This window comes from Meles meles, chromosome 6 (genome assembly GCF_922984935.1).
Source record: "Meles meles chromosome 6, mMelMel3.1 paternal haplotype, whole genome shotgun sequence".
Taxonomy (NCBI): Eukaryota; Metazoa; Chordata; class Mammalia; order Carnivora; family Mustelidae; genus Meles; species Meles meles.
Window position 1 is genome coordinate 84976178 of NC_060071.1, and position 24192 is coordinate 85000369.

Below are 24192 nucleotides of genomic sequence, written 5' to 3' on the forward strand. Positions count from 1 at the left end.
GGTTAAGCCTCTGTCTTTGGCTCAGGTCATGATCTCAGGGTCCTGGTATCAAGCCCCGCATTGGGCTCTCTGCTCTGTGGGGAGTCCTCTTCTCCCTCTCTCTCTACTTGTGATCTCTCTCTCTCTCCCTGTCAAATAAATAAATATTAAAAAAAAAAAAAGAATGTAAGGAGATAAAAGAATTTTAGAAAAATTTCAGATTTCTAACATAGATGGTGGTCCCAGTCAATGAAATGAAGAATAAGGTGTCCAAATCTGGTTTATATGGTAACTATAAGATAATCATGTAGTATCTATGAAAGTGACAACATTTATTAGGCACAATAATAAAAAAAGGCCAAAGCTCAGAAGAGACTGGACTCAGTTTATAGATTTGAGAGTCATCAGTGTTCAATGGTATTTAAAGCCATGGATTTTAATGAAGTCACCCTGAGAAAAAAACTCTAGAACAGAAAGCCTGGGGACACAGACATCTAAAGGACTAGAAAAAGAAGAAAAAAAAAAAAAATCAAAGAAAATTGAAAAAAAAAAGCACTTGAGAAATAAGGGTGGGAAATGACAGCAGAGATTAAGTAAGAAAAAAGGCTCAAAAAAGAATGAATAATTAAATGAGATATCACCTCACACCAGTCAGAATGGCTAAAATTAACAAGTCAGGAAATGACAGATACTGGCGAGGATGCGGAGAAAGGGGAACCCTCCTACACTGCTGGTGGGAATGCAAGCTGGTGCAACCACTCTGGAAAATAGCATGGAGGTTCCTCAAAATGTTGAAAATAGAGCTACCCTATGACCCAGCAACTGCACTACTCGGTATTTACCCTAAAGATACAAAGGTAGTGATCCGAAGGGGCACGTGCACCCGAATGTTTATAGCAGCAATGTATACAATAGCCAAACTATGGAAAGAACCTAGATGTCCATCAACAGATGAATGGATAAAGAAGATGTGGTATATATACACAATGGAATACTATGCAGCCATCAAAAGAAATGAAATCTTGCCATTTGCGACAACGTGGATGGAACTAGAGGGTATCATGCTTAGTGAAATAAGTCAATCAGTGAAAGACAACTATCATATGATCTCCCTGATATGAGGACGTGGAGATGCAACATGGGGGGTTAGGGAGATAGGAGAAGAATAAATGAAACAAGATGGGATTGGGAGGGAGACAAACCATAAGTGACTCTTAATCTCACAGAACAAACTGAGGGTTGCTGGGAGGAGGGGGGTTGGGAGAGGGGGAGGGGAGTTATGGACATTGGGGAGGGTATGTGCTATGCTGAGTGCTGTGAAGCGTGTAAACCTGGCGATTCACAGACCTGTACCCCTGGGGATAAAAATACATTATATGTTTATAAAAAAATAAGAAATAAATAAAAAATTTTTAAAAAAAGAATGAGTAGTTAATGTCAAATGCTTCCAAAACATCAAATAGGAACAAAAAAAGTCTCTTAAGTATGTTTGTGAGTAGCTTCAGTCTGATATTGATGTAGAAAAGAGAGTACACAGCTGAGAAATGAACAAGGAAAACTACAGCGATAAACTCTTTTCAGTTTATAGAGATAAACTATTCTCAGGGAAAGAGATGGAGAGACAGAATATTAATCCAGACAATAACATTAGGTTTTTTATAAGAGAAATACTGTGCAACCGATTTCTCTACAGCTACTGCACTCTTCTAAAAACTGCAATTCTCTTTCTGGGGGAACAAATGCCATCACACTCTAACCATGTGGTCTGAATGAGCAGCCAAGATCTCACACAACTAGGTAAAAATAACTGACTCATGGGCATTTATTTGATCAAGTAAGTAAATTCTGACTTTCAGAAGAAAAGATTAAAACTAATATACAGAGGAGAAGAAAACCAGAGAATAAGAACGTATCATGGTTGTTTCCATTCACTAAGAAGTCCTCAGGTATATGTCAGCTCTTGTCTTCTGGATACTCAGTTATTCAGCACTTTCCTCAATTCTGCTAGCTACTCTCGCATCCTTCCAAAGACTAATCTGTTTTACTAAAGCTTGTTCAAGTTTTAGTCACTAAGAGTTTGGACTGGTAGTTTCAAAAGAGTTTGAATGAAGCATCAGAAACTAAAGTGATAAATTTGAGGTTTAAATACATCTACAGAAAGGAAAGCATAAAGTTAAGGGAGTTCTCACCTGACAGCCTTCATATTTTCAGTGAAGTAGAACTTGAGGTGCTCTAATAAGTAAGGGAGAATGGGCTGAGATATGGTAAAAGTTTAGAATATCTACTGAGGGTAATGGGAGTAGGACATGGCCAGGGTTATGGAGAAAGACTCTCTACAATGTTTGTACAGGAAACTGAGAATATGTAAGGGCATTCAGAGGACTCTGTGATTTTTCTCCAAGATTTAATTAGAAACAGAAGAAGCAGACAGCAAGACTGAACTGGGGGTGGGATACTGCGGGTACAGTAAAACGACTGGTGGAAGAGGGTTAGAAGAGGGTTAAGAGAGGGCACCAAGAAAGCTAGGGCTACTAGCAAAAGGGTGATGGATGATTGGTCTAAGCTAGAACTAGGTAAAAATAAAAACAAGAAAAGCCCACATCAACAAATAAACAAAATAAAACCAACCAGAGCTAAAGGAGCCAAAGAGGAAAATTAAAGTAGTCAAGAATCTAAAGAAAGAATCAAGGTAAGGTCAAAGAGCAAACAACATGGGAACTGGGGTGGAAAAGGTGCAATGTAAGACAAATGTTGGATCATGGAATATTCCAGAGTAAGGTAGTTCTACGTAATAACAAGATGAAGGGTATGACCACATTTCACTGGGTTACTGAAATGAAGTTAAACATCTATATAGTTGAGAAGTTTGAATAATTGTAAATTACCCAGGATATTAGTAGTACACAAGTACCAAAGCTTTAAAAACACATGGCCAAAAACCAAATAGATTAAAGATAATAAGATATGCCATACGATTACTTCTAATACAGCAAAGAATTCAAACATTAAAAAAAAAAAATTCAAACATCAAAATGTTCCTCAAAAATTCAAGTAAAAAGTAGGATTTGGCAAGCCACTTATGAAAGGTTTCAGATAACCGGATGAATTCCTCTATAAACCAGTAATATTCCTAACCCAAGTTTGTGAATTCTGCACTGATAGGAATGAGAGTATCCTCAAGTATGAACTCTATATTATTTTTATTCTTGCATTCCAGTTTTTATGACATTCTACCCCATAAATAAGAAAACATCATCATCCTGAGTAGTGTTCAAAGGAACATTCAGAGGAGACAAACTTTAAAAAGATCCAATAGTCTAATAAAGCAAGAAAGCAATTTGAAAACTACACACTGTCCTATTATCACCAATTTTTCATTTGCAAGTGACTGAATATAAGCACTTTCATACCTAGATCCTTAAAGAAAGCTGAAAATGAACCATTACTTACTGTCTTAACAGCTGTCTGCCTTGCTTCCACGTTAACTGGCTATTCTGAGGTGCTGTGGGAGCTTCTGTGTCTTTGGTTTCTTCTAAAAATTAACACACACACAAAAAAAACAGATGATTTCATACGCATTATTTCAAGTCTTGAGAAAATATTGCCGAAGTTCTCCTAGGGATAAATTCTCACAAAATATAACTAAATATTTTATAAAGAACAGAAGTAAATTAACAACTATTGAGTATTTACTGTGGGTCACTCATTTTAAATGTGTTTATCCCAGTAACTTACACAACTCAGGTATGACCCTCCTTGTTTAACATCGGGAAAACCCAAGAGTACATAAACTCTACTAGAGATTCAAAAACCAAAATACTAGGCTTTGAAACGAAATGCTAAAAAATAAATGTTTTTAAGTACCAGAATTCTGCTGGGTCGAATGCTTTCAAAATTAAAAGACTGTATTTAATATTTACTTAATATTAAATTAAGCATTCAAAATCAGCACTTAGGAAACTTAATATATATAAAACCACTAAATAACTTAATTTTGAGTCTGTATCAGTTAACTTTAAGTAGATATCATAACACTTCATATAATCAACTTCAGTTTGAGAACTAAAACTTAAACCAGAAAACAGCTTCTACTACAATTAAAAAGTCGTATTTTGGGGTGCCTGGGTGGCTCAGTGGGTTAAGCCTCTGCCTTAGGCTCGGGTCATGATCTCGGGGTCCTGGGATCGAGCCCCGCATCGGGCTTTCTGCTCAGCAGGGAGCCTGCTTCCCTCTCTCTCTCTCTCTCTCTACTTGTGATCTCTCTCTGTCAAATAAATAAATAAAATCTTTAAAAAAAAAAAAAAGTCGTATTTTATTCTGGAATAAAAGTATATGCATTAAGAGAGAGTGAGTTTAGGGGCGCCTGGGTGGCTCAGTGGACTAAGCCGCTGCCTTCGGCTCAGGTCATGATCTCAGGGTCCTGGGATCGAGCCCCGTATCAGGCTCTCTGCTCCGTGGGGAGCCTGCTTCCTCCTCTCTCTCTGCCTGCCTCTCTGCCTACTTGTGATCTCTCTCTGTCAAATAAATAAATAAAATCTTTAAAAAAAAAAAAAGAGAGAGTGAGTTTAATAAATAATACAGGGGTGCCTGGGTGGCTGGCTCAGCCAGTTAAGCATCCAACTCTTGATTTTGACTCGGGTCATAATCTCAGGGTCATGAGACGGAGCCCCATGCTGGGCATCATACTCAGTGGGTGGTTTGCTTCTCTTCTCTCTCCCCTTTTGGGCCCCTCTCCCCACTCTCTCTCTCTCAAGCAAATAAATAAACCTTAAAAAAAATACTATAATCTGAAGTGAGTCAAGCTCTCAATAAGTATCCCTAGAGAGAGACTTAAAACTATGTATCAGCATGAACGTTATTATAGAAATATTTTCCTATAAAGTCCCATTATGAAAATTAAAATAAAGCAGAGAAGAGAGGATCATAGAAGACCAGTCTTCACACTGAATGTTGAGAACCCTTAGCATGGCTCACAGTTAGGCTCCTAGCCTCCTCAAAGTCATGAGAACAAATACTGGTAGCAGGCATTACTTCTCTAACCCTAACAATCCCATTATTAACATCTTTTCATTCTTCCCCCGAACACATGAATTTCTAAGATTTCTAGAAACAATTATTTCATCCTAATAGCCTCTTTATTTTTGTTTATAACTTTTTCTTTTATACCATTTGTTTACCGTGTAATTACATATAATACATAACCACTGGAGAAAAAATATATTTTTTTAAAAGAATTATAACTGCCTCAAATCCTATCATCAATAGTGTTAGTCCTATACTTCTTTAAGAAAAGAGGGGGTTCAATGTGTGCACTGTAGCATAAGCCGCTTTTGACAACGTATTTGAATATTCTCAACATTCTCTTGATAGTAATAGATTACTATCATAAAATGATTACCTATTATTCCAAAGAAAGTATATGACTATTTAACGAGTCCACTAATGTTGACATTAGTTTCCACTTTTCCTTATTATAAATAATGCTGCTAAGGATATCCCTGAAGTACATCAGAAGCATATAGATCAATGAATTTTTTAACACACCAATGTAACCAATTCCTCAATGAAGAAACAAAACATTTATCAGCACCCCAAAAACTTTCCTTGTGCCCTCTTTAGTCACTAGACACTCCTAAAAAGGGTATCAATACTATCCTGATTTATAAAACCTAGATTTTTTAACTTGATACAAACAAAATCACTTGTATCAATTTTCAGTTTTATGTTACCTGTACATGTTGTCAAGTATAGTTATAGTTTGTTTACTTTTGTTGCTAAAGAGCATTCCACTATGCTAAAGTATTACACAGTATATGTACCCATTCTAACACTGCAGGTCATTCAAGTTGTTTCCTGATTTTTAATACAACATACTATACACAAGCCTTATGATGAACATGTATGTATGCCTTTTAAGGAGTAGAATACCTAGAAGCAAAATTACTGGGCCATAGAGCATGCTGCTATGGCTATGTTCCCTTTAGTATCACTGACAAACCACTTTCACAGCAGTTCAATCAGTTTTCAATCTCAAACCCAGTAGGTATGGTTGTTTTAATTCCTCATCAACACTTCACCTTTTTTCTCTTTTGTATGTTATTTTAGCCATTCTGATACGTCTCTAATTATATACACTGCACTTTGGTTGTATGTCCTCAGTAACTAATAAAACTGAGTCTCATTTCATCTACTCATTGACCATTTGGATATTTTCTCGTATGGGCTGCCTTTTCAAGTCTTTTGTCTACTTTTCTACTGTTAGAGATTTTTTTTTTCCTAAAGGCATGAAAAAGAGCTCTTTACATATTTAGATACAACCCCTTCTATAAGTGTTAGATTTAGAATACATATACATATTGGTATTACTGAGGCACAGGTACAAAAACATTCACATTTTGTACTTCAGTCAAGACAATATTTTACACTTTTTTTACATTTTGATTTTGTGCATCTATAAAAGGCAATACTAATTTGTTGAATAGCTCTCTTGAGCTGTACTTTGATGTAAGTAATTTCATTCCATTTTGTTTGCATGCTGTATTTAGCCCATCCCTTTGTCTTTTTCCCCTGCTCAAGACCATGAAGTTTGCTACATCAATAAAAGCAATCTATTTTGCTATTGCTATTTCCCGTAAGTAAAATAATTGGATGTCATTTATTCCTCATTTTGAGGAAGTTTTAATAGTTAAGTTTACACAGAAAGAAACAGTTGTTTTTAATCTTACCTCAGTTGTAGGCAACAGAGATCTATCTGTTTTCTACAAGCTGCTGTACTGAAATCAACTAGCCAATTCTAACTCTAGCTCCAGGACCAAGGCAGCTCCAACTAGTCAACTTCTGCTCATTTACGAAGACCAAGTTAGGGGGGATAGCCCTTGAGTTAGGAAGTGAATACTTGTTTAGTGACTATTCTAACCATATTATAAAGAAAAGGAGTCAAAGAAAAGTTCTGAATCCATTAGGTTGTGTGAAGCTACTCTACTCCCTCTACCTGCAGTAAGACTACTGTAGTAAACAAGGCCCAAAATATATAGACCTTTCCAACTTTTTATCATTTACTGTTGCTTTTCCATTAGGCCATAATACTGTTCCCTACTATCAAATCTTCATATTCACTGAAAAGCCAGATCAAAGGAAACTCATGCAGGACACCAGGGTCGCTCAGTTGTTAAGCGTCTGCCTTCAGCTCAGGTCCTGATCCCAGAGTCCTGGGAACAAGTCCCACATTTAGCTCCTCGCTGGGCGGAGATCCTGCTACTCCCTCTGCCTGACTCTCACTCTGGCAAATAAATAAAATATTTCAAAAACAAAAAGGAGGGGCGCCTGTGTGGCTCAGTGGGTTAAAGCCTCTGCCTTCAGCTCAGGTCATGATCCCAGAGTCCTAGGATCCAGTCCTGCATTAGGCTCTCTGCTCGCGGGGAGCCTGCTTCCTCCTCTCTCTGCCTGCCTCTCTGCCTACTTGCAATCTCTGTCAAGTAAATAAATAAAATCTTTTAAAAAAAAAAAAGAACTCTTTAAAAACAAAACAAAAAAAAAAAAAAAAAAAGGAAACCCATGTTGTTCATATTTTTTTCCTCAATTTTATATGTATGCCAACAACTAGAAATATAATAAATGGTAAAATTAGTTAAGTATAGAAAAATTAAATCAACTGCAAGTTTTATGTATGAAGTGTTTTGCTAAGTATTTAACATTAACAGTAATATCAAACTAAAAACCAATAAAATTTTTAAAATTTACTTTGCCACCTAACTAAAAAAAAAAATCCATACTTAAGTTTTATTTTCCCTACCATATATACTTTGATTTTATTGGATATGGTACAACTATAGAAGGAGAGGAAATATTGCATATCCAAATGAAGACACACTTTTTCCTTGTCTTAGTAACCAGCATCCAAGAACACAGAATTCAATCTGACTGCACCATCGAAATGTGTATGAGTTCTAAATGTACCTGAAATAAGAAACTGATAATATTCATAATATTGTATAAAACAAAATAATCCTCATTATTAGATGTTTAGACTACTGAAATTGTAATCATACAGAACCCTAAATTTACCAGTAAACTGTTAGCCTTTTCCTTTATCTAGCCATCTCTTCCCAGCGTAACTGCTCATCAAATAGTACTCTCACCCTCAATATCCATTTAGTTTAGTGCAGATGCAAAATGTAGTATAGTGCAAGATGAAGCAAAGATTTTTTTTCCTTCTCTTAACCCTTATTTGGCTGCCTATGAAGTTTTCAATCAATCAAATTTCCAATTTTCAGAATTAAACTGTTAATCACAGCTTTTCCACATAAAAACAACTTTGTAATAATAAAAAATTAAGCTCATGTGGGATAAAGATTACCTACAAGCACAGAAAGAACTGTTTCATTACCTTTCACCTCTAGTTAATTCCAAAAATGTACCCACAATTTTACATAAGTTTCAGCACAAGGAAAACAGGATAAATAACCTCAGGACTGAGATGTAGATAAAGCTATTTACTTTATTCATTTATGATTTCCCCTGAAACACTACATAATATTACAGTAGTCAACGATCTGACTAACCAATGCTATCAAAGCAAAATGAGAGTGAAGAAAATATGTCTGTTACATAAAAATGAGCTTAAACCAATTTTTCTTGAATTAGGTCAGGAGAAGGTTAAAGGAAGAATCAAGTTTACCTGATTCAAAGGTTGGCATTTTCAAATCACCTTGGTTCAGTTCTGTGCCATATTTTAATTTGTGATATTTTGCCCTGAAAATTCAATAATAAATTGTTGAAAGAAAATACTTTCTCCTTTTCCACACAGTTAATACTGGTATATATTTCTCTGATAACAAATAAAACATAATACGAATTGTCTGTTTTTAAGCTTTACTTGCAAAGGAAGTTAGAAAAAAAGGTGCGCTGCTGTGAAAGAAAAAAATGTAAAATTACTCAATTAACATAAACACCTGAGTAAAGACAAATTTTTCCTGATCTTTAAAGAAACAAAACCCCCAAAATCTAGATTCCATAACAAGATATTATTTCAATTTTAAAGATTTAAATCTTGGCGCGCCTGGGTGGCTCAGTCAGTTATCCTGGGGTCCTGGGATGGAGTCCCACATGCTTCTCCTCCCCCATCACTCCCCCCATGAAATAAATAAATAAATCTTTTAAAAAATAAAGATTCAAATCTTCTCTTTTCCCATATAAAAGTCAAAGTATCATCTTGTATTTTGGGCAGGGTTTCATATCTTTCAAAGAGCTTTTAAATACACTGTACACTAGTACAAAAAAGAAAACTGTTCTACTTTATATTACACATATAAGAAAATGAGGCACACAAACCTTTCTTGTTTTAATGCATACTCTAACATCTTTATTCTTCTTACTAAATCCTTCTTTAAGTTTTCTTGACCTTTTCTTTCTCCTTGCAAAAATGCTATCCGGGCCTAAAAATATAAAAGATTCATTTATTTTCATTTTTTCCTAATGACACACAGGAAACCAAAATTAAGAAAACATGACAGGAAGTTTTATAACGCATAGAAACAGTCAACCAAACTTTGTTAGGTAACACAATTATTTTAAAAATAAACATAACTGTAAGTCAATTTATTTGCTTATAATTGTAAAGTCTTAATATTAATAACTTTTACATAATCATAAAAGGAAATTTTATACATAAAAACGGAACCTACTTCCTAACATAAGTCACAAAGAACTAAAAAATATTATTTTCATAAATAGATAAAATATTTTTCCCCAAATGAGATACTGGTTGTTTCAAAAAACAGTAATAATACCTCAAAAGCATTTTCTTTATGAAATACTTAAAAACTTATCATCTTTTCTATTCTACGCACCCACTCCAAACTCTTTCAATTCTTGAAACAGTAACAGCACAGTATTGCAAATAGTTTAAGTAAAGCCACCATATTTTCAAAGAACTCATTACTTTCTGTTGTCACTTTTCTATTGTGATAGGAAAATGTTTTTCCTTTAATTGCTTCATTTCTGTGAGAGACAACTCTCTATCTTTTCCTGGCCCCTCCTATCATGTCAGGCCCCTTTACCACACTAAAGAGTAATGCTTAAAGAGACTATCATCGGTATGGAGACATTTGCTATTATGCATGTAATTACAATAAAATTAACTTCCACATGGGGGAGAATGCTTTTGCTGAGATAACCCACAGGTATATTTGTTGGTTAAGAAAAAGGAAGTTACTTAGTAACCTAAATTATGATTAATGGAATCAGAGCAAATAAATTCAGGTGAAAAATTTAACCCATTAAGTTAGGATCTCTTCATTTCTTTAATAGAAAGAGCCAGCAGGGGGCGCCTGGGTGGCTCAGTGGGTTAAAGCCTCTGCCTTCCGCTCAGGTAGTGATCTCTGAGTCCTAGGATCGAGTCCCGTATCCGGCTCTCTGCTCCGCGTTCCCTTCCTCTCTCTCTCTCTGCCTGCTTGTGATCTCTGTCAAATAAATAAAATCTTTAAAAAAAAAAAAAAGAGCCAGCAGACCAGCTAAATCAAACTGATTAATAAAAACATATTTAATGTTTAACAAATGTCCACTGCCATCAAAACAAGCTCTTCTCTATTATCCTTTATTTTAAGATGTATTTATTTGAGAGAGAGAGAGTGTGTGTGTGTGTGTGTGCGCCAGTACACAAGCACAAGCAGAGAAGAGTGGAGGGAGAGGGAGAAGCAGGCTTCCCGCTAAGTAGGGCACCTGATTCGAGGCTAGATCACAGGACCCTGAGATCATGAGCTGAGCCGAAGGCAGATGCTTAACTGACCAAGCCACCCAGGTGTCCCTCCATTACCCTTAATTAAAATAAAAAGGGGGGCGGCGCCTGGGTGGCTCAGTGGGTTAAGCCTCTGCCTTTGGCTCAGGTCATTATCTCAGGGTCCTGGGATGGAGACCCGCATCAGGCTCGCTGCTGAGCAGAGAGCCTGCTTCCCTCTCTCTCTCTGCCTGCCTCTCTGCCTACCTGTGATCTCTGTCTGTCAAATAAAAAAAAAAAAAAAAAAAAAAAAAAAGAGGGGCGCCAAGGGTGGCTTGGTCAGTTAAGCTAAGAGCCAGACTCTTGATTTTCATCTCATGTCATGATCTCAGGGTTGTGAGATCTAGCCCAGCTTAAGATTCTTTCTCTCCCTCTTCCACTGCCTGTCGGCCCCCCCCCCACCACTGCTCACTTGCTCTCTCTGAAATAAAAAGAAATCACCTATGTAACTCCTTAACATCTGAGATGTTAGACAGCTACATAACACTTGTAAATACAAATTTCAAACAAACAAACAAAAACGTCTAGGAGGAATGGTAACTATTCAGAACCTAACAGTCTAATACCTTAAGAGAAAAGTAGCACTTAACGACTCTTGAACTATAAAGCAAAAGCGAAATGTCAATTTCATCACACAGCCTCAAGAGTTTTTTTTAAGCCTCAAGAAATTCTCATTAGGTTTTTTGCCTGCACCAACTTTCTAAGTGCAGTCACCAGCACTGTCACCATACAACACCCTAATGGTATTATTGACTATATTCTCTATGGGGAGTTTTCATTCCCTAACTTACCAATTCTGTAACTGAAGTTGCACCTCTAAAATCACTTCACCTATTTTGTCCATCCCCCCAACCTCCTCACCTTTGGCAACCACCAGTTAGTTCTCTGTATTTATGATTCTTTTTCTGTTTGTTTGTTCAATTTACTTTGTCTAGATTTCAAATAAAAGTGAGATCATATAGTATTTGTCTTTCTTTGGCTTATTTCACTTAGCATAATACCTTCTAGGTGTATCAATGTTGTCCCAAAAGGCAAGATCTCATTCTTTTTATGCCTGAGAAATATTCCATTGTGTAATATTCCATCGTTTTTATCTTTTCAACTATGAGTGGATACTTAGGTTGCTTCTGTATCTTGGCTATTGTAAATAATGTTGCAACAAACACAGGGGTGCATAAATTTTTCCAATTAGCATTTCCATCATCTGTGGGTAAATACCCACTATAGAATTATTGGACTATATGGTATTTCTATTTTTAATTGTTTGAGGAATTTCCATCTTGTTCTCTACAGTGGTTGCATCAATTTACACACTTCCACCAATGCTGCAAAAGGGTTCCCTTTTCGCCACATCCTCACCAACACTTGTTATTTCTTGTCTTTTTTATATCAGCCATTCTGATAGGTCTAAGGCGGTAAGTCACTATGGTTTTGTTATGCATCTCCCTGATTAATAATGTGAACATCTTTTCACATATCTCTTGGTCATCCATATGTTTTCTTTGGAAAAATGTTTATTCAAGTCCTTTGCCCATTTTTAAACCAGATTGTTAATTATTTTTATTTATTTTTTTGGTGTTCAGTTGTCTTAAGTTCTTTATATGACATTAACCCTTTATCAAATATATCATTTGCAAATATCTTCTCCGATTCAGTAGGATGTCTTTTCATTTTGTTGACTGTTTCTTTCACTCTGCAGAAGGTTTTCATTTTGGTGTAGTCCCAAGAGTTTATTCTTACTTTTGTCTCCCTTACCTGAGGGGACATATTTAGAAAAATGTTGCTAAGATCAATGTCCAAGACATTATTGCCTATGTTTTCTTTCAGGCGTTTTATGGTTTCAGCTCTCACATTTAGGTCTTTAATCCATTTTGAGTTTATTTTGTGTATGGTATAAGAAAGTGATCTCCTTTCATTCTTTTGCATGCAGCTGTCCAGTTTTTCCTAATACCATTTATTGAAGAGGCTGTCTTTTCTCTATTGTATACTCTTGCCTCCTTTACCATAGATTAATTTACCATATAAGTGTGGGTTAATTTTTGGGTTCTCTATCCTGTCGATCTATGTGTCTATTTTTATGCCAGCACCACACAGTTGTCATTACTACAGATTTGCAGTGTATCCTGAAATATGGGACTGCCAATACCTCCAGTTTTGTACTTCTTTTTCAAGATTGCTTTTACCCATTTGGGGTCTTTTTTGGATCCACACAAATTTTACCATTATTTGTTCTAGTTCTGTTAAATACACTATTGATATTTTAATAGGGATTGCACTCAATCTATAGAATTTGATTAGTATGGAGATTTTGACAATATTAATTCTTCCAATCCACAAACATGGTATAACTTCCCATTTGTTTGTGTCATCTTCATTTTTTTTTTTTAAGATTTTATTTATTTATTTGACAGAGGGAGGGAGAGATCACAAGTGGGGGAGGAGGGCCAGAGAGCAGGCTCCCTGCTGAGCAGACAGCCCACTGCAGGGCTTGATCCCAGCATCCTGAGATCATGACCCAATTTGAAGGCAGGAGCTGAACACACTGAGCCACCCTGGCACCCCGCCCCCTTCAGTTTGTTTTAGCAATGCTTTCTCATTTTCAAAATACAGTTCTCTCACCTCCATGATTAAATTTATTCCTAGGTATTTCACTCTTTCTAGTGCAAATATAAACATTGTTTTCTTAATCTCTCTTTCTACCACTTTGTTATCAGTTTACAGAAATTCAACAGAATTCTGTATATTAATTTTGTATCCTGTGGCTTTACTGAATTTATTAGTTCTAATAGTTTTTTGGTAGATTCTTTAAGATTTTTTATATATAGTACCATGCCATCTACAAACAGTGGCAATTTTACTTCTTTGTTACCAATTTGGATACTTTTAATCCCCTTCTGGTCTGACTGATAAGTTTAAGACTTTCGGTTCTAAGTTGAATGAAAGTGACAAGAGAACACCCTTGTCTTGTTCCTGATCTTAAAAGAAAGGTTTTAGCTTTTTCCCCTTAAGTATATTAGCTGTGGTCTTGTCATATATGACCTTCATCATGTTGAGGTATGTTGCCTCTAAACACACTTTGTAGAGTTTTTATCATAAAAGGACGCTGAAGGGGCACCTGGATGGCTCAATGGGTTAAAGCCTCTGCTCAGGTCATGATCCCAGGGTCCTAGGATCAAGCCCCACATCGGGCTCTCTGCTCAGCAGGGAGCCTGTTTCCCCCACTCTCTCTGCCTGCCTCTCTGCCTACTTGTGATCTCTCTGTCAAATAAATAAATAAATAAGATTAAAAAAAAAAAAAGGATGCTGAATTTTGTCAAATGCTTTTACTGCATCTACTGAGATGATCTTATGGTTTTACCCTTCATTATGTTAAAGGAATGTATCATGTTTATTAACTTGCAGATATAGAACCATTTTTTTTTAAGATTTTATTCATTTATTTGAGATAGAGAGCAAGAAAGAGAGTATGGGGGGGCAGGGCAGAAAGAGAGGGAGAAACAGTCTCCTTGCCAGAGAGCCCAATGTGGGGCTCGATCCCAGGACCCAGGATCATGACCTAAGCCAAACGCAAATGCTTATTAACTGACTGAGCCACCCTAGCGTCCCTAGAACTATCCTTGTACTGCCTAGAAAAAAAGGGGGGGAAAAAAAAAGGCAAAAACCATTATCAGATACTAAAAGCATTATGTGACTCCAATTTCCAGATCTTATAAGCATACTATAATTAGCAATGGAAAAAGATGAAAGAAGCTCATTTAATTCTGCTTTTTTTTTTTTTTAAGATTTTACTTATTTATTTGACAGAGAGAAATCACAACAAGGCAGAGAGAGAGAGAAAGGGAAGCAGGCTCCCCGCTGAGCAGAGAGCCTGCTCCCCCGCCCCACCCTCTCTCTCTCTCTGCCTGCCTATCTACTTGTGATCTCTCTCTGTCAAATAAATAAATAAAATCTTAAAAAAAAAAAAAAAAAAGCAGTCATCAAGGTGGCTCAGTCAGTTATGTGTCTGCCTTCCACTCAGGTCATGATCCCTGGGGTCCTAGGATCCAGTCCTGCATTCGGCTCCCTACTCAACAGGGAGTCTGTTTCTCCCTCTCCCTCTGCTTCTTTCTCTATTAAATAAATAAAATCTTAAAAAAAAAGCAGTAATCAGTAATTTTTCCAATGAGAAAGGCAATGAAATTAAGTGAAAGTCATAAGGCCCTCTAAAGGATTAAAAAAAAAGTGGTAAAAGTAGTAATGTTTCCTATTAGAAGCTTACACTGTTGTCTATGTGCTTATACTAAAGCCGGCACTAGAATCTTACTCTATTGTGAGAATTCATTTTCTTGGCAATGTCTTGGCATTTTCATACTAAAAACCATCCATCCATACAGGATTTAGTACATTAAACAAGCACCTACTATATTTAAAAAGCAAGAATCCCACAGCAGCTTTTGAACAGGAGTTGAAGGGAGATAATTCACAGACCCAAAAGACAAAAAAAGGTGAGAGTTCATCAAGAAAATACTTTTAAAGGACATATCCTAACCCAAACTATGTGGAGATGAGGGTAAAAAGAAAATAACAGATATATCATGACTGTTGGGTGTAGCTTTATGACCTCACATCACGTAGTATCTATATAGATACTCTGACTTAAAAGGTAAAGGTTATGTCTGACAGTGATTAAAAAAAACACACACACGCACAATTAAATAAGAGATTGTGGCCCCCTGCTGCCATTCTCTAGCAGTTGACTTGTTTATGCCTCATTCTTCTCCTGTGCCTGTCAGGAGGCGGCAGTAATAAAGGTTCATTGACAATGAATTCTGAGCTATTTTTACAGGTCATAATGCACCATTAGTAGCATCATCTCAGCAAATAAACACTTTAAAAAGTAAATGCAAAAAAAGAAAAAAAAAAAAAAAAGGAAGGGAAGCCTAGGGAACCCCGGGTAGCTCAGTAAGTTAAGCCCCTGCCTTTGGCTCATGTCATAATCCCAGAGTCCTAGGACAGAGCCCCACATTCAGCTCCTTCCTCAGCGGGGAGCCTGCTTCTCCTTCTCCCTCTGCACTACCCCTACCCTCACTTCTGCTCCTTCGCGGTCAAAATAAACAAATAAAATTTTTTTTTTATTTTTTTAATTTAAAATTAATTTAAAAAAACAAGAGTTACCACAAAAACCATATTTACAATGGCATCAAAAACCAAAACTATATATGAATAAACCAACAACAACAACAAAAAACAGAAAAATCAACAAAACCAAAACTTGATTGACCTGAAGTATCAACAAAATTGACAAAATGTTAGCTGGGTCCACTAAGAAAAAAAGAAAGACACAAATATCAAAATCAGAAATGAAAGTGGAGGCATTACAACCAATTCTACAGAAATAAAAGGACTGGAGGCATACTATGAACAACTGAACACCAACAAATTGGATAACTCAGAAACACAAAACCTAACAAGACTGAATGATGAAGAAAAAGAAAAACAGAAAAGACCTACTTATAGATTAATTCGGTAATCAAAAATCCTTCATACAGGGGTGCCTGGATGGCTTAGTTGGTTAAGCATCTGATTCCTCATTTAGGCTCAAGTCATGATCTCAGGGTCATGAGATTGAGCCCTGTGTCTTTGAACTCCCCACTAAGCAGGAAGTCCACTTCTCTCCTTCTCTCTCTGCCCTTCCCCCTGCCCACAAGTGTTCTCCCTCTAAAATAAATACATAAATCTTTTCTAAAAATAAAAAATAAAAACTCCTCATACAAAGAAAAACCCTGGACATGATAGCTTTACTAGTGAATCCTGCCAAACATTTAAAGAACTAACATAAAACCTTCTAGAACATTTCCAAAAATTGGAGACAAAACACTCTGTAACTCATCAAGGCCAGCACTGCCCCATACCAAAGCCAGAACAAACACTGTAAGAAAACTACAGACCAGTATCTCTTATAAACACTTTTGTAAAAACCCTCAACATAATACTAGTAAATCAAATTCAGCAGCATATTACAAAGACTGTATACCACAACAAAGTGAGATTTACTCCTTGAATGCAGGGATGGTTCAACACAAGAAAACCAATCAATGTAAGGCACCTCATTAATAGAATAAAGGAAGAAAACTGCAAAACCATTTCAACTGATGCAGAGAAAGAACCTGACAAAGTTCAACACACTTTCATGACCAAAAAAAAAAAAAAAAAAAAACAAACCACCCACTCAACAAACCAGGAATAAAACTATCTCAACATAATTTAAAAAGCCATATATGAAAAACCACAACAAACATCATACTCAATAGTTTAAGACAGAAAGCTTTCCCTCTAAAATCAGAATGGAGGATGGGGGAGGTGTGCCTGGTGCCAGGGTGGCTCAGTCAATAAGCGTCTGACTCTTGGTCTCAACTCATTCCTTGATCTCAGGGTCATGAATTCAAGCCCTGTGACTGGGTTCCATGCTGGACATGGAGTCTACTTAAAAAATTCAAATAAATAAAATCAAATCAAATGAGAACAAGGGAAGGATGCCTATGTCAACACTCCTATACAAACAGAACTGTTAAGTACTTTCCAGAGTAATAAGGCAAGAAAAAGAAAGGAATCCAAATTAGAAAAGAAGTAAAATTATCTCTGTTCACAGATAATACAGTCTTATATGTAGAAAACCCAAAAGATTTCATTAAAGATGTTAGGACTAACAAATTAAGCAAAGTACCGGGATACTGTCACACAAAAATCAACAATTTTTTTTTTTTTTTTTTTTTTTTAAACAGGGGTGGTAGAGTGGCAGGGGGAGAGAAAGAATCTTTAACAGGCTCCACGCCCAGCACAGACCCCAACACAGGGCTCTCACAACCAAGATCATGACCTGAGCCAAAATCAAGAGTCAGACACTTTAAACAACTGAGCCACCCAGACACCCTCAGCAGCATTTCTATATACCATCACTGAACAATCATGAAAGGAAATTATAAAACAATTCCATTTTTTAAAAAGATTTATTTATTTATTTGACAGAGAGAGAGAGAGATCACAAGTAGGCAGAGAGGCAAGGAGAGAGAGAGGGGGAAGCAGGCTCCCCACCAAGCAGAGAGTCCGATGTGGGGCTCGATCCCAGGACCCTGAGATCATGACCTGAGCTGAAGGCAGAGGCTTTAACATCTGAACCACCCAGGCGCTCCAAAACAATTCCATTTTTAACAGCATCAAAAAGAATAAATTAACTTAGGAATTAACCAAGGAGGTGAAGGACAGGTACAATGAAAAGTACACAATAATGCTTAATCAAATTAAAGACTGAAATAAATGGAAACACATTTCATGTTCATGGACTAATGAACACTATTATTATTAAAATATCAATACTACCCAAATTTACAGAGTGGGTGCAATTCCTTTCAAAATCCCAATGACATTTCTTACAGAAATAGAAAAATCCATACTAAAATTTACATGGAATCTCAGGGGACCCCTTAATAGCAAAACAATCTTAAAAAAGAATGAAGTTGGAGGCCTTTCCTAAGTTCAAAACATACTACACAAAGCAAAAGTAATCAAGACAGTATGATACTGGCAAAAAGACAGACATATAGACCAATGGAACAGAAATGAAATACCAAATATAAACCGTTAACATATACGTCAAATGTCTTTTACAAGGATGCCCAGACCACACAGTGAAGAAAACAGTCTTTTCAACAGGTACTGTTGGGAAAAAATGAATACTCACATGCAAAAGCATGAAGTCAGACTGTTCATACACCACAAATTTTCATACATCACAAATTAATTCAGAATGAATCAAAGACCTAAACAAAAGATCTAAAACTATAAAATTAAAAGAAAACACAGGACAAAACCTTCAAAACATTGGACTTGGGAATGGTTCCCTGGATATGAAACCAAACCACAGGTAACAGAAGATCAAATGGACAAAATGGACATGATGAAAATTTAAAACTTTTGCACATCAATGGAAACTGCCAACAAAGGGAAAAAGGAATCTATGGAATGGCAGGAAATAACTGTAAATTGTGTGTCAGGTAAGAGATTAATATACAGAATATATAAACCATTCCTAAAACTCAAGAACAAAAAACCCAATTCAAAAATGGACAAAAGACTTGAATAAGTATTTCTCTAAAGAAGATACATGACTGGCCAATAAGCACATGAAAACATGCTTTCCACCACTAATCCTTAGGGAAGCCCCCTATGAGATACTATACCTCATTAAGATAGCTACTATTAAAGACAGTAACAACAACAACAACAACAAAAAGCATCCGTGAGGATTTGAAGAAACTAGAAACCTTATATAAATTGTTGGTAAAACGATAAGAGTCACTGTGGAAGGTAATATGGTGGTTCCTCAAAAAATTAAAAAATAGAATGATCTCACCCAGGCACCTGGGCGGCACAGTTGGGTTGAGCAGCCGACTCCTGTGTTAGGCTCAGGTCGTGATCTCAGGGTTGTGAGAACAAGCCCTGTGTCAGGCTCTGTGCTCATCGGAAAGTTGGCTTGGGACTCTCCCTCCCTCTGCCCCTCGCCCATGCATGCTCTTGTGTACACACACACGCTCTCTCTCTCTCTCTAAAAGTAAATAAATATTATGGACACTGGGGAGGGTATGTGCTATGGTGAGTGCTGTGAAATGTGTAAGCCTGATGATTCACACCCCTATACCCATGGGGCAAATAATACATTTATATGTTAATAAAAATAATAAAAAAAAATTAAGAATAAAAGTAAATAAATAAAATCTTTTAAAAAATGATCATATTACCCAGCAATTTCACTTCTGGGCATAGACTAAAAAGAACTGAAAGCATGGTCCTGAAGAGAAATTTACACACCCATGTTAATAGCAACACCATTCATTATACCTAAAACCTAGAAGCAAACCAAGTGTCCATCAAAAGATAAATGGGGACACCTGGGTGGCTCAGTCAGTTAAGCATCTGACTCTTGATTTCAGTTCAGGTCAGGATCTCAGGGTCGTAAGATCAAGCCCTGTGTCAGGGCTCCATGCTCAAAAGGGAGAAAAATCTAAGTTTCTGTCTGATGAATTTTTAATACAAATAAAAAAATGAAAAGCATGATCCTTGAAAAAAAAGCATCAGACTTTATTAAAATTGAAAACACTTTTGCTCTACAAAAGACATTATTAAGAGAATGAAAAGTTGTACCTGACTGGGAGAAAATATCTGTAAAAACACGTATCTGATTAAGGATTGCTACTCACTACCTATAAAGAATTCTTAATACAACTCTTATTAACAACCAAAATTTTAAAAGGGCAAAAGATCTGAACAGACATGTCAACAAAGAAGACACACAGGTGGAAAATAAGCATCTGAAAAGATGCTCCACATCACTGTCATCAGGAATATGTAAATTACAACAATGAGATACCACTACACATCCATTAGAATGGCTGAAATCCAAAACACAGGCGAGTATGTCAAACAACACAAACTCTTTCATTGCTGATGAGAATGCAAAATGGGACAGCCACTTTAGAAAACTACATGGCAGTCTGTTATTACAAATTAAACATACTCTTACCCTAAGATCCATCGATCATGCTCCTTTGGTACTTCCTCAATTAGTTGAAAACCTCTGTCTACACAAAAATCTACACATGATGTTTTGTTTTGTTTTGTTTTTTTTTAATATTTTTTATTTATTTGACAGAGAGAAATCACAACTAGGCAGAGAGGCAGGCAGAGAGAGAGGAGGAAGCAGGCTCCCTGCAGAGCAGAGAGCCTGATGTGGGGCTCGATCCCAGGACTCTGGGATCATGACCTGAGCCGAAGGCAGAGGCTTTAACCCACTGAGCCACCCAGGCGCCCCTACACATGATGTTTAAAGCTGTTTTATTATTAACTATCCAAACTTGGAATCAACCAAGACACCCTTCAACAAATGAATGATAAACTGTAGCATATCCATACAAGAGAATAAATATTCATCAATAAAAACAGATGAGCTGGGGCGCCTGGGTGGCTCAGTGGGTTAAGGCCTCTGCTTTCAGCTCAGGTCATGGTCTCTGGGATGGAGCTCCGCATCAGGCTCTCTGCTCAACGGAGAGCCTGCTTCCCACCCCACCCCCACACCCAGGCCGCCTACTTGTGATCTCTTTCTGTCAAATAAATAAATAAAATCTTCGGAAGAAGCAAACAAACAGGTGAGCTATCAAGCCATATAAAGACATGGAGGAACCTTAAATGCATATTCCAAAAAGTGAAGGAAACCAGTCTGGAAAGAAACTAGCCACATATTGCATAATTCCAACTATGACATTATAGAAAGGGCAAGACTATCAATACAACAAAAAAAAAAATCAGTGGTTACCAACTGTTCAGGGATATGGGGGAAGATGACTAGGTGAAGCACACAGAATTTTTAAGGGTGATGAAACTGTTCTGTAGGATACCATAATGATAAATCTGTAACATTATGCTTTTGTCAAAACCTACAGACCAGTACAACACAAAATGAACATAAAGCAAACTATGGAGTTCAGTTAATAATAATAACATTCAAAACTGGCTCATTAATTGTAGCAAATGTACCGCTCTAATGCAAGATGTTAATAACAAAGGAAAAATGTTTTGAGGGGTGGGGGCACGGCACATATGGGAACTCTATGCTATATGCTCAATTTTTCTGTAACTCTAAAATTATTCAAAATATTCATCAACAAGTGTTGGTGAGGATGTAGAGGAACTGGAACTCTTGTGCACTGTTGATGGGATTATGATACAATCATTACATGCATGAAATACTGTGAATGATCGGGCGCCTGGGTGGCTAGGTGGGTTAAGCCTCTGCCTTTGGCTCAGGTCGTGATCTCGGGGTCCTGAGATCGAGTTCCACATCAGGCTCTCTGCTCAGCGGGGAGGCTGCTTCTCTTTCTCTCTCTCTGCCTGCTTCTTTGCCTACTTGTGATCTCTCTCTCTGTCAAATAAATAAATAAAATCTTAAAAAAAAAATACAACTATCAAATATGATCCAGCAATTCCACTTTTGGGCATATATATCCAAAAGAATTTATTTTTTTTAAAGATTTTTTTTATTTATTCATTTGACAGAGAGAGAGATCACAAGTAGACAGAGAGGCAGGCAGAGAAAGAGGCAGAGAGAGAGGAGGAAGCAGGCTCCCTGCGGAGCAGAGAGCCCGATGCGGGGCTCGATCCCAGGACCCTGAGATCATGACCTGAGCCGAAGGCAGCGGCTTAATCCACTGAGCCACCCAGGCGCCCCTATCCAAAAGAATTTAAAGCCAGGTCTTCATCCTGCCACATGCTACACAAACGAACCATCAAGCCATATTGTGTCAAATGAGGCAGTCACATTAAGACAAATATGCACAATTTCACTTTTATGAGGTATGTAAAAGTAGCGATATTGATAGCAACTAAAAGTAAAATGGCAGTTAAAAAGGAGAGGGGGAGGGATGCCTGGGTGGTACAGTTGGTTAAGTGATTTTTTATTTCAGCTCAGTCTTAATCTCAGGATTGTGAGCTCAACCCTTGTACTGGGCTCCCAAAAAAAAAATAAATAAATATTTTAAAGGAGAAAGAGAGGGGTAGGAACTGTTGTTTAATGGGTTTAATGCTTCAGATTTGCAAGTTGAAAAGTTCTGAAGATCTGTTTCACAACAGTGAGAATATACTTAATACTAATGAATTTACACTTTAAAAAATTGTGCTAAAGGGGCGCCTGGGTGGCTCAGTGGGTTAAAGCCTCTGCCTTTCGCTCAGGTCATGATCCCAGAGTCCTGGGATCGAGCCCCACATCGGGCTCTCTGCTTGGCAGGGAGCCTGCTTCCTCCTCTCTCTCTCTCTGCCTGCCTCTCTCCCTACTTGTGATCTTTGTCTGTCAAATAAATAATATCTTAAAAAAAAAAATTGTGCTAAAAAGCATAACACAGTATTTACCACCTTAACCATTTTTAAGTACTAAAAGAACTTAAAAAAAAAAAAAGCAAACCAGATGAAAGATATTTGCTAAACATCTAGATGAGAATGTGATCAAATACATAATACAGAATTCATAACCACTCCCCCAAAACACACAACCACATAATAAAAAAGATGCATGATGGAAATACTATAAGAAGACTTACACTTCACAAGTTATCAAAATAGGCAATCAAGATATGAAACAGTTCTCAATTTCATCTGTGTTCAAAGGAATATAAATTTAAGATACCAATAAAGTAACAATACCAGATTGGCTAAAAAATTTTAAAACTGACAATACTATTTTTAAGGAACTATGAATGAACAGAAATTCCCATAAATGACTTATGGGACCATAACTTGGTATAGTCTCTTTGTAAAATTTTTGTATTATACTTAAGTTGAAGATAAACATATTAAACCCAAAATTCCTAGATACAGACCGAAAAAAAATACATGTGCATAAGTATGTACTATGAGACATATAAAATATTTCCAGAATCAGTTTTTATAACAGCCAAAGACTGCAAACAATCTAAATATCCATCAGTTAGAGAAGAGATAAATTGCGGCATATTAGTACAGTGAAACACTATAGAGCAAAGGAAATGAACAAACTACAGCCACACATAATATGGATGAACTAATATCGTGTTGAGGGAAAAGTCAAGACACAAAAGACAATGTCCTATACAATTTCATTTATGTAAAGGTCACTATCAAACATAACTAATACATTTAGGTAATGTGAACTTTATATGAGCACATATAAAGAAAACCAAGAAAATGATTATATAAAAATGATAGCAGTTATCCTCATGAGGGAAGCAGGAAGTAGTAATTCGGAAGGGACAGGTGGTAAGGCTCCTGGGGTACTCCATCTATCTCTTTACCTTTCCAAGAATGATTTCTTGGTTGTTCTCTTTGTTTTTTTTTTTTTTTTTTTTTTTAAAGATTTTATTTATTTATTTGACAGAGAGAGATCACAAGTAGGCAGAGAGGCAGGCAGAGAGAGGAGGAATCAGGCTCCCCGCTGAGCAGAGAGCCCGACGTGGGGCTTGATCCCAGGACCCTGGGATCATGACCCGAGCCAAAGGCAGAGGCTTTAACCCACTGAGCCACCCAGGCACCCCGGTTGTTCTCTTTGTAATAATTGGCTAAACTATGCAATTATGTTTTATACACTTTTCTGCATATAGTTATTTTTACAATTTTGAAGTGTTTTATACTAGTGTTAAAAATTAATCTCGGGGCACCTGGGTGGCTCAGTGTGTTAAAGCCTCTGCCTTCGGCTCAGGTCATGATCCCAGGATTCTGGGATCGAGCCTCCCATCCGGCTCTCTGCTCAGCAGGGAGCCTGCTTCCTCCTCTCTCTCTCTCTGCCTGTTTTCTCTGCCTACTTGTGATCTCTGTCTGTCAAATAAATAAATAAAATCTTTAAAAAAAATTTAATCTCATCTTAACAGTTAGATTTAAGAAGT

General features: G+C 36.8%; 1 protein-coding gene across 2 annotated transcripts in view; it reads right to left on the minus strand.

Annotated features, from left to right (window-relative positions):
- The window catches only part of STRN3 (striatin 3), a 115957-nt gene that overhangs the window by 48177 nt on the left and 43588 nt on the right, over positions 1-24192 (minus strand). For both annotated transcript variants that reach the window (XM_046008903.1, XM_046008902.1), the window contains exons 2-4: positions 9310-9413; positions 8657-8730; positions 3430-3511 (exon numbers count right to left, since the gene is read on the minus strand). In XM_046008903.1, coding sequence (XP_045864859.1) covers positions 3430-3511; positions 8657-8730; positions 9310-9413 — 260 coding nt within the window. The remainder of the gene's footprint in view (positions 1-3429; positions 3512-8656; positions 8731-9309; positions 9414-24192) is intronic.